The sequence below is a fragment of the Mytilus californianus genome, unplaced genomic scaffold, assembly GCF_021869535.1.
Source record: "Mytilus californianus isolate M0D057914Y unplaced genomic scaffold, xbMytCali1.0.p SCAF_1, whole genome shotgun sequence".
Lineage (NCBI taxonomy): Eukaryota > Metazoa > Mollusca > Bivalvia > Mytilida > Mytilidae > Mytilus > Mytilus californianus.
The window spans coordinates 96,519,063-96,531,244 of NW_026262581.1; the positions used below are offsets into that span (position 1 = coordinate 96,519,063).

Genomic DNA, 12,182 nt, shown 5'->3' on the forward strand with positions numbered 1-12,182 from the left:
AGGCTAATCAACACAAAGTGTGACATGTATATAATAAGAGGGTGATAAAATTTCGACAAATATCATCTGCTCTTGATGTGGGTTCAGTACTTTATCTATGCCTATTATATATCTATGGTATAACTCATTCATAAATAAATGGGGAGTGTGTCCATGGGACAGGGATGATGCCGCCGCTTGCATATCATATAAAGTTATAAAGGAACATAACTGAAGAATGGTAAAAATGACGCTACCCAAATTTGTACTCAATCTGAGTTTTGTGGTAATAATTATTGTGTTTAAGTTTCATAAAATTTGGTTGAGGCAAACATAAGTTAGAGAACGGAAACGAAAAATTCAGCAATTTTTCCATTTGTAAAGGGGCGTAACTCTAGAACAGTAACAGTGACATCCCCAAAATTCAAACTTGATCTGTATTTTGTGGTAATAAGCATTGTGTATAAGTTTCATAACATTTGGTTGAGTCAAACTAAAGTTAGAGAACGAAAACCAACTTTGGGACGTTCAGACGGACAAGGGTAAAACTAAATGCCCCCTCCGCAAAGGCGGGGCATAAAAACAATTCGAGAATAGTGTATGGGCCTGTAAATTCAAAAGTTTATCATGAAGACTCAGTTTGTGCCAAATGCCGTCAGTACAACAGCCCCGACAGATGAAATAGATGCAGGTCCGCCAAATCGTATGTCTATTACGATCAGTAGTTGAATGTTTTCACCGTCTCAGTTCTGTGACTTATTATTGTATTTTGATAAGCGTGCTCACAGATCGATAGAAATGATTACACAGGATAAAATGTTTACTATGAAGTATGTTCAAGGGGCTATCCCCTGTAAGCCCTTGAAACATAATGTGACTGACGAAGGAAGCAAGCATGATAAAAAGCGCAAATATGAGGAGCACATTTAAAAACATAAACAACACAATAAGCTTTAATGATTTTTTTTCTTCGGACAAACAAAAATCTGTTTGGTCAGACAAAACCTACAACCCTGTCTGACCAAATGTCAGACAGAAACCAAAAGAGTTTGGCACAGACTGGAAGACTGCCATTTAAAATGTTGTCGCACAATAAAACACCCCTGGAGATTTTTGTATGTATATAAGAGAATAAATCTTTGAATATAGCATTTTGTGAAGAGAGGCTAAATAACAAAAGAGAACTGTCACCATGACAAAGAATATGAAGTGAATTATATATATTATATACAAGGAATCATGTATACTTGATTTTAAAATGCACTATACTCTAGTGCAAAATAACCAAGCACACCAGTAATTTATAAACATATAAAACGCTAGACCACGTTTATTTTATGGAAATGTATTCTTTAAAGAATTTATACATCAGTATAAAGAATATTTTGGGCAAAAAAACATGGCGGATAATTTTTTGACAAGCAAAATGTAGGTCATGTCTGCAAGTCTTACAAGTTCTATTAGGCTCTAGGAAATTATTTATTTCACATTTATTAGACATCTTACCTTAAAACAAAGAGCTAAAATCACATACGCTGTCAAGCGATATATTATTAAACGCAATAACCAGCGTCTTATTTGGATACAGAAATGTCAAAACAAATCGTTTGCAAACAACGAATCAAAACAGAAAGTTTTTGTAATGATGCGACTGTTTTACGTTCCAAAAGTAAGCACACTTGATCTTCTGTGTATAAGAAAGCTTGTCAACACCATGTCATTAACATGAAATGAGTTATTAAACAAATATAAATGAATGTTTTGGTTAGCTCAGGTACGACAACTTCAAAGAATAGCCGCCATTACCGGAGGATACGGGGTTCCCATTTGGAAAGTCAACGCTTAATTTCCGCTTATTTTTTTCGTCAAATAAAATAAAATTTAGCATATTTTCAGATTTAGAATTAAAAGTTGACATCTGACAATTAATATGTGTAAATTCCAAATTCATTCGTAAATTTGTTGATATATTTTCACGGAAGTCAAAAACAAACATGCGCACTATGTTCAAGCACTTGTCAATGAACTACATGTAAACATACACGATAATTTTTTGCTGTATTTAACATCAAATAATGATAGATCCGTCGTCGAGTGAGGAAGAATCGGATCAAGAAACAAATGAAGATGAAAACTCAGATGGACACAGTTTGCACAACAGTACAGAGCGTGGAAGTTTATCTGCAAGTGGGGATAACTTGAGTGTTACCGGCCCACAGAGGTCCAACAGTATCCGACCATCTAGTCCAAGTCCTTCGCTTGTAAGTGACAGGGAAAAAGTTGAAGACACTGAAAAATTAGAGAGAGAAGAAGAAGAAAGAAAAAAGCGGTTACAACTGTATGTTTTTGTCATGCGATGTATTGCCTATCCTTTTAATGCTAAACAGCCAACAGACATGGCAAGAAGGCAAACTAAAGTGACTAAGCAACAACTTCAAACAATTAAAGAAAGGTTTCATGCATTTCTCAATGGAGAAACTAGTATTGTTGCAGATGAAGCATTCACAAATGCTGTTCAGAGTTATTATGAAGTCTTTCTGAAAAGTGACAGAGTTGCCAATATGGTTCGAAGTGGTGGTTGTTCTGCAAATGATTTTAGAGAAGTGTTCAAAAATAACATTGAAAAAAGAGTAAGAAGCCTTCCAGAAATTGATGGATTAAGCAAAGAAACAGTATTAAGTTCATGGATGACAAAATTTGATGCAATATTTCGAGGAGAAGAAGACCCAAGAAAGCAACCACAACGAATGACAACTGCAGCCTCTGAGCTAATTCTTAGTAAAGAGCAGTTATATGAAATGTTCCAGAATATATTAGGGGTGAAGAAATATGAGCACCAAATTTTGTACAATGCATGTCAGGTTTGTACATTGTATGTATTGTTTGTCAAGTTAGGGAGATTTTTTTGCAATGGGATGGACAGGTAGTCCATTTTTTATCAAGCCATGCTGGATCTATATGTACATGTGTATGTGATCACTCCGGATTTTAAGATGTTGCCAATTCTGAGATAAAGACATATGAATCTTATTCTGTGTTTTATGACTTGGAGAAAGTTTATACATGTACTCCATTTTAATCATCTACTGATAACTTTTGATGTGTTACAGGGTTTCGCCTGGGTCAATTTTCTTTTTATTTCACCACCTCTTTCGCCAAAACAATATATTTTTCACCAAATAACATAAACATGTTTTTGTTTGAATATTTCTATCTTTCTAACAAAAAAAATTAGTTTGTCACATTGTTGTCTATTATAATTCTTTATATCTATTTTTTAATCTACATTGTAATGAATAAACACTCAATGATAACAAACATTTACTTTTGAAAAGATACTGTAAAATTGCAATATAGATCATGAAATCATTATTTTTGACATCTGCTGAGGAACATAGGATGCATTAGGTAGCACTCCACAGTTAGGTGTGTAGTTTCGCATTTTGGCCCCTGTGGATTTTTCAAATATGATAGCTAGTGTAGAATAAAATTCATTTTTGGATAGCTGAAGATTAAAATAGCCTTCATAGTGGGTTTATAGGAACATCAAGATTATTTAATGTATGTAATATGGGCTGTTTTCTGTATGACAGTCCGTATTTTCATATCCATACCAAATATTGGTTTGGCAATTATTGTAATGTTTTTTTCCAACTTTATGTCGCACGAACTTTGCAATTAAATTTTACGAAAAAATGAGGCAAAAGACACCCATTTTTTATTTGATCATTTGGTAGATTAATATCAACAGTTTCTGAAAAGGTATCACTGAAAGGCATTGAAATTCTAGTTTGAACTAAATCTTGGGGGAATATGTGACTTTTTTACCCCCCTTTTTGTAATATTTTATGGTAAATGAATGCAGAATGTTGCCATGGATACACAAAAAAGGAATTATATTTCACCATTTTAACTTTTAAAAACCAAATCTATGGAAGATACTGATTACATACATATGCACATGTATAACACAAACAGTTAGGTTAATGTATTAGAAAGCCAGGAATAGAAGATGATAAAACATTTTGTGGTTCAATTTTAATGTTTTTTTCTAACTGTGGAGTGCTACCTTACATTAAGTTTATCGGATACTTCCAGTCTAGTTGAAGGATAAAGACTAAAGTCAGAGAGATTTTCTTACCTTTGAATATTTTTCTACTTAACAATAGTTTTCTTTTCTAGACCATCGTTAAAAGAAAAAGTTTGGATGTAAAACTATGCCTCAAACATGTGCGTTGCTAAAACGATTGTGAAGTACCCACTCCAGACTCCGGCCATCGGGGTGATCTTACAATGACACACCGTGTCTTCATGGGATAACTATTACGAACTAACTCATCTTAAAATGCAATCTTAATTAACCACTGTTAATATCTCTTGTGTTACATAATTGAATAGACACTTTATTTCACAGACAACTTAATACACAATTCTTGACCTCAATAGTATACCTATTACTACTTTTGATCTGCACTACATAAAATTATTCTGTTAATTGAATGATTAAAGATTGATAAGATATGTAAGATGCATATTTTTCAAAGAAACGACAAAAAATGTATAAAATAATGTGAGCAGATTCTATTTCACTCGTAATATATATCAGTGTCATAATCATCTGACAATCATATATTAGTCAATAATTTAGGTTAATTTAAGTTACAATTATCAGCTATTTTCTTGAAACATTATTAACAAAATTGCACAACTCTAACCTGAGCATTTTCTGCAATAAAATTTATTTGTTTATTCCCCACAATATTGCTATTTAACAATATAAGGTATTTGTACATGTACATTTGAATACACTAAGGAAATATATATATTTTTTTCTTAGTAAAGAATGAACACCAATTTAAATAAAAGTGTATTTCAATGTCTCTATCTGGAAATTATTAAGTCAACTTCAATGTAAAAAAAATTATTACAACTTTGAAGATTTCCCTTTCTTTCCCTGTCAAAATCGTGTATATCATTAAAATGAAAAATATTCTAAAAAAAGATCTATGTAAAAATCATTGTACCTTCTAAATTTAAATATCAAAAGAATTTACATCAATATCATGAATATTAAGAAATCTCAATCTTTGGGCAATTGAATTAAAATTTTGTTGAAATATTATAGAAATGAAATAACAGAAAAAAATATTGAAACTGAGATCAGAAAAATGTCTGACTAGCTACAAAATAGGTTGGATCACAGCACAGACAGCTTATTAGTATTTAAATTTACATGTCAATTGTACAAAGGCTTCTACTTTTTACCAATGTTAGATGTGCACAACCATAAAGCTCAAATTCTTGATTACAAAAATAGAGTAGCACTAGGCAAGAAGGGCTGAATGTCTTCCAATATCCAGGTTTTTATATGACCATGACCTCATTTTCATGGTTCTTTAGTCAATGTTAAGTTTTCCTGGTTTTGCCAGTTTTTATACGACCGCAAAAAAAATTTGCGGTCGTATATTGGTATGTCGTCATCGTCGTCATCCGTAGACACATTGGTTTTCACACTCTAACTTTAGTTCAAGTGAATGGATCTCTATGAAATTTTACCATAAGGTTCAAAACCACAAAAGGAAGGTTGGGATTGATTTTTGGGGTTATGGTACTAACAGTTAAGGTATTAGGGGCCAAAAAGGGGCCAAAAGTAAGCAATTTTGTAACTTACAGACATAACTTGTGTGTTAGTGTATGGATCTCTCTGACATTGTACCACAAGGTTCCATATCACAAAGGGAATGCTGGGATTGATTTTGGGGGTAATTGCCTCAAAATTTTAGGAATTGGGGGCAAAAAACAAGCATTTTTCTAGTTTCATGACAATAACTTGTGTGTAAGTGTATGGATCTTTATGAAATTGTACTACAAGGTTCCATATCACAAAGGGAAAGCTGGGTTTGAGTTTGGGGGTATTTGCCCTAAACGTTTAGGAATTGGGGGCCAAAAAGGGGCAAAAAACAAGCATTTTTCTAGTTTGCAGACAACAACTTGTGTTCGTGTATGGATCTCTCTGAAATTGTACTGCAAGGTACCATACCACAAAGGGAAGGCTGGGATTGATTTTGGGGATGATGAATCATAAGGGGGTTCAAAAAATTGGGGGGGGGATTTTTTTTTCCTTTTTAATTCTTTAAAATTTTCCATTTTAAATTGGTTATTTCTGATTTATATATAAAAGCAAATAATAATGATATGGTTTGAATAGGTAAATTAAAAATTTTTAAGTTCTCAGACCACATTCATTCTGTGTCAGAAACCTATGCTGTGTCAAATATTTAATCACAATCCAAATTGAGAGCTGTATCAAGCTTGAATGTTGTGTCCATACTTGCCCCAACTGTTCAGGGTTCGACCTCTGCGGTCGTATCAAGCTGCGCCCAGCAGAGCATTTGATTTAGATACTACATGTATAAGCAATAGGTCAACTATATTTGGTGTATGAAATGATTGTAAGATTACATGTCTGTCTGGCAGGGTTCACATGACCTTGACCTCATTTTCATGGTTCATTGATCAATGTTAAGCTTATGTGCACGTGGTTTGGTCTGTTTTCAGGTACTATAAGCAATATGACCACTCTTTCTGTATTTGATGTATGGAATGATTCTTAGGTGTACGTGTCTGACTGGCATGGTTAATCTCCTTGACTTCATTTTCATGGATCATTGATAATGTTAAGTTTATGTGAATCACAGTGATATTTGTGCATGTATAGTATTCCGTAAAATATTGTATCTTTTACTGAAAACACAGGATTTGTATGCTTGTTACAGTTGCAATAAGTCAAACCTGCCCATTGTATTGGTTTAAATTCAATTAAAGAAAGTGAAGAGGTATTTACATGTATAAAGATAGTAAGCAAAAATTTAATTGATTATTTTTGCTTAAGAAATTGAAAAACATAGTTGGAACATTGTCAACCAATTTAGTCAATGAACATGTAGGTCAACTATATTTGGTGTATGAAATGATTGTAAGGTTTTATGTCTGTTTGGCAGTGTTCACATGACCTTGACCTCATTTTCATGGTTCATTGGTCAATGTTAAGTTTATGTGGTTTGGTCTGTTTTTCAGGTACTATAAGCAATATGACCACTCTTTCTGTATTTGGTGTATGGAATGATTCTTAGGTGTACATGTCTGTCTGGCATGGTTCATCTTCTTGACTTCATTTTCATGGATCATTGATAATGTTAAGTTTATGTGAATCACAGTGATATTTGTGCATGCATAGTATTCCGTAAAATATTGTATCTTTTACTGAAAACACAGGATTTGTATGCTTGTTACAGTTGCAATAAGTCAAACCTGCCCATTGTATTGGTTTAAATTCAATTAAAGAAAGTGAAGAGGTATTTATAAAGATAGTAAGCAAAAATTTTAATTGATTATTTTTGCTTAAGAAATTAAAAAACATAGTTGGAACATTGTCAACTAATTTAGTCAATGTACAGTACGGTATTACTACAAAATGTATTAACAAATATTTGTATCATTAGAAATGATTTTCAGCACTTAAATTATAAAAAAACCTAAAACAACAGGAGTTTCTCTTCATGAATTATGATTGTTTACATTGCCTTTTGGAACATTACCATGATGGCATGTTTCTGGTGTTTGAAATAAACTAATACATGCACATGATGCTGAAGGATCAGAAATTTTTGAACAGTTTGTTTGACACATATGCCATCAAGTTAAGCCAAGTTTATGCAAATTAATTTATTCTGTCGATCTAGGGCAGGTTTACTATTTGAAAGATAATCTCTTTTTTCATTTTGATTTCATTATGCTCTGGGAGCATATAGCATGTATACTATAGTAATCTCTGTGTCTGTCCATCTGTGTGTTAGAAACAAATGGTTTCCGAATGATAACTTGAATATCCTTTGCTTGATTAGAGTGAAACTTGTTAATTCAGCTCTAATCAAGCTAAATAAAGATGGAGATAAAGGGAAGGGGAAGAAGCTTATTTTGGGATCATCCGAATCAGTAGGTCAAAGGTCACTGTTGCTTAATTATAATAAAACTTTTTTCACTATTTACCAAAAATAGCACTTAGATTGTGGTCTGAGTTTTCCTTGCTTCATTGGAATGAAACTTGATACAGATGGATGAAATAGGGCAGGTAAAGTTGTGGTCAACAGGTCAAAGGTCATGTATGGTTACTGTTACCTAATATAGATTACCTCTGTATTACTGAAAAATTGTTATACCAGGGTTTTTGATATTACAAACTTGTCAAAACTTTTACTAAATTTTATCATTGTTAAAAGGACATCATTCATAAATATAAATCAACGTGCAGATATCTTATATGTTCTGGTATTTCACTTCCCATCTTTTATGGTAAAATTCTAATCAAAGCACTAAAATGTCATCATTCACCTATAAAGCTAACCAAAACTTTAAACAGACTTATTCACAAGGGTTATAATTAAAGATACTGTTATCACGTCATTAAAGACAGCATTTTTAAAAAAAAAAATATTGATTCACTCATAGGGTCTTTGCATCAGAAATGAACACATTTTTCTAAAACCAGTTGTTGACATGATACAGGTTATGTTCTTTTCATATAATTTATGATGGCATGATACTAACCCCTAACGGGAGGGATTGTGTTTGATTTTCATATAATGAAGCCATAATCTTTTGATCAGTTTAAGGTAGATCATAAGTATATACTTTTTGAGATAGAATTTTCTTATACTTTGCCAAAAGGAAGATTTTACTATGCTTTTTTCAAAAATATAATAAAAAGTATGGGTCACCGTGCTATTTTCCAAGCTATGAGTGTAAATTTGGTTAGATTGTTCATGAAAAAACACATTTGTGTGCATAAAAAAAATTCTATGAGATAGAATTTTGAAATAAATTGTAAGAAGATAGGTTTTATAATATGTTTTAAGAAAATAAAAAGAAAAGATGGTGTCACCTAACTTGTTTTCTTGCTACATGTAAAAATTAAAAATTTCTCTATCAGTCCAGTATATATTTTTTACTAAAAGAGTTATCTCCCCTTAAATGGCTTATTTGAAAGAAATGATTCTAAAACACAAAATTTGATTTTGTTTAAATATTTTGAATAATACAATAAATCACCAAGTTTTCTTCATATAAATAAACAGTCTAACCATTAAATTGCAAATCTGTCTCCAAATTTGCAGATTTGGGCAAATAACTAGACCATTTTTGTACTGAGATTGTACAATCCAAGATGGTGGTATACCATGAATCTACCTTAAATGAGGTCTTGAGCTGGCTTGTCAGTACATTGTAACTACTAGTAGTCCTTTGTTAATTTATGTTGACCATTTTCAGCTTGTTAGTATGTTCTGTTACCTTTTCTAATATCGGACCAGGACTTCTTTTAAACTGAGTTTCACTGTGCATATTGCTGTGTGTTTGTTTATTCCACATTGGCTAGAGGTACATATAAATGAGGAGGATTGAGATCTCACAAAACATGTTTAACCCACCACATTTTTGCGCTTGTCCCAAGTCGGGAACCGCTAGCCTTTGTTAGTCTTGTGTGTTTTTTTTAGAATTACATGTATGGTTCATTTATATGTTTCAGAGTTTAGTATGATGTCCATTTCGCTGTATACATTATAGTGTTTAGGGGCAGCTGTAGCCAGCTTCTGTGGGGTTCCTACCTCCTGAACACCGCTCTGGATCTGCCAATGGTTCCAGGATGGTATCCCTGCTACACTATCCCACTATGAATTGTAATATGTTTATACAGGTGAAAATAAGCAATAAAAGCTCATGTTTATTTTTGCCTCTGAGCATATAATTAGCTTTTTTGAACTCAATAAATGTGCAGTTTGGAGAGCATCAGTTGGCAGTGCCAGCTTTTTACTTGTGTTTTATCTGCTTTGCCATAAAACGGGACAAAGACATTGCCATCATAATCTTCTGTGAGCTGTTTTATTACCTGCTGTTACAATGTCTTATCAACTCTTCAACCATGATAATTAATCAGCTAAAATTTATATTGTGATATATATACATTTTTGTACAAACATGTATTAATTGTAGTTACGACTTAGTTTGCCAGTCATTATTAAGTGACCACCTCATACATTGTAGTTTTTACTTGATACATGTATTTGTACTGTAGGAGTAAGTTTTTAATCTGATGTGTTGTGTTTCTTATTATACAAAAAGGTACTGTATGGTTAAAAAACTGTGTTCTACATGTAAGTAGTCTATGTACCCTCTTCTGACAAATGTAAAATGAATGAGGAAGTTTCAGTAATTGAAATGTATAACACCAGAACCTGTATAAAAAAAAGGAGATTAATTCTGACTGTGTAAAAGGGTGACATGTTTTGAAATGTGACTCTCCCTAAAAAAAATCTTACTTACAGACCCTCATGGGCATACAATACAGTTACAGGGGAGGTAATGAGGTTGCTAACGTAAAATGTTATTTTTCTTGATGTCAAACTGTAAAATATTGGGAATACACATGTAGATGTATTTTTCGACTGATTATTATCATAAGCTCGAAAACTAGTACATGTCCATGGACCCCTATTTTTTTAAAATAACATTTGGCTTGATTATGTATTAAAGATTATTTGTACCAATTTTTATGAACAAATCACCAATGATTTTTTTTTTAAATTAGATGAATATACAGAAAAAAATTCTGTTTTTTTTTTCTCAAATCATGAAAATTTAATAAAAATGAATTATTTCCGAAGAATTGTTACACAATTGTTTTTCTGATTCTAGTGTTTTTGCCTATTAACTTGAAAACAGAAACCTAACTGCAAAAAAAACTGTGTTTGTATTAAACTTGTTTTATGAGTACTCAACCCTAGTTTATACCATCTTGCACATAGGAAAATTTCTGTTGTAACTTGAGGAATTGTGCATGATTAAAATGATTTAATTGTTGAAATGGTGTTCATTTTCAATGCAATGGTTTTTTACTTGATTATTTCTGACAAAACCTACAAAAATGAACATTTAGACAACAAATTGCTAAAATAATCATACTTATAGACAAACTCTACTAGAATTCTTACAAACATGTAGATTAACCCCTGCTGAAAAACCTTTATTTTACCTGCAGGTCACTACATTGCAGAATCTTTTCCAGGTGGAACCCCTAAAACCTCACCCTATAAATAAAATCTGTGAAACAGTGCTGCAGCTCCTGTATAGTCTGTATAGCAAATTATGACTGTATATTTATAGCAAACAGAAATATAAGAATTGTACATCATAATAGGATAATGGACATCCCTAATACTTTTTACAAAGGTGCAAAATTCTCCAGTGTATTAACAATCCATATCTGGACATTGTCACAAATTATTAATCATTGATGAGGAAATGGTCAGGCTAGTTGTATATTGATATCGTATAGATCTAAGAAATTATGTCTGAGTCTGTTTTGATCATGACAACATGTAACGTTTTTCCAATATATAAAGATTACCTTCTTCAGGCCTCTACATTATCATTTCTTCTTACTTTTCCATTTGGACAAGTTACAGGAAAATCAACTTGTCTGAACTCTTACAGTCTTCCCGTCTTTGCTTCCCGATAAACTTTTGAATCAACAGGCTTGAAGCTGAATTTTACGAAAATTTTAGTTAAATTTTATTGGCCTGTAAAGATTATTTTTACAGGCCTTGTCAGGCCCAACATCAATTTTACAAGCCTGGGGTGGTGGGTTTGTGGTTGAGTGCAAAGACTGCTCTTAACTCACTTGCCCTAATCCAAAGTTACGAATCTTAAAATTGAAAATGGAAATGGGGAATGTGTCAAAGAGACAACAACCCGACCATAGAGCAGACAACAGCCGAAGGCCACCAATGGGTCTTCAATGCAGCGAGAAACTCCCGCACCCGGAGGCGTCCTTCAGCTGGCCCCTAAACAAATATGTATACTAGTTCAGTGATAATGGACGTCATACTAAACTCCAAATTATACACAAGAAACTAAAATTAAAAATGATACAAGACTAACAAAGGCCAGAGGCTCCTGACTTGGGACAGGCGCAAAAATGTGGCGGGGTTTAACATGTTTTTTGAGATCTCAACCCTCTCCCTATACCTCTAGCCAATGTAGAAAAAACAAACGTACAACAGTACGCACAGTAAAACTCAGTTTAAGAGAAGTCCCAGTCCGATGTTAGAATAGGAAACAAAAGAAAATAAACAAAATGACAATAATAC

At 32.7% G+C, this 12,182-nt stretch overlaps 2 protein-coding genes across 4 annotated transcripts in view; one reads left to right on the top strand and one right to left on the bottom strand.

Moving 5' to 3' along the window:
• LOC127710185 (inactive histone-lysine N-methyltransferase 2E-like) overlaps positions 1-1,790 on the bottom strand; it is a 64,192-nt gene extending 62,402 nt beyond the window's left edge. For both annotated transcript variants that reach the window (XM_052215952.1, XM_052215951.1), the window contains exon 1: positions 1,486-1,790. The gene's annotated coding sequence lies outside the window, so the exon portion shown is untranslated. The remainder of the gene's footprint in view (positions 1-1,485) is intronic.
• Positions 1,791-1,993: 203 nt separating this feature from the next.
• Positions 1,994-12,182, top strand: part of LOC127710276 (calcium-dependent secretion activator 1-like) — a 93,412-nt gene continuing 83,223 nt past the window's right edge. For both annotated transcript variants that reach the window (XM_052216059.1, XM_052216066.1), the window contains exon 1: positions 1,994-2,840. In XM_052216059.1, the coding sequence (XP_052072019.1) occupies positions 2,055-2,840 (786 nt within the window). In that variant the 5' untranslated portion in view covers positions 1,994-2,054. The remainder of the gene's footprint in view (positions 2,841-12,182) is intronic.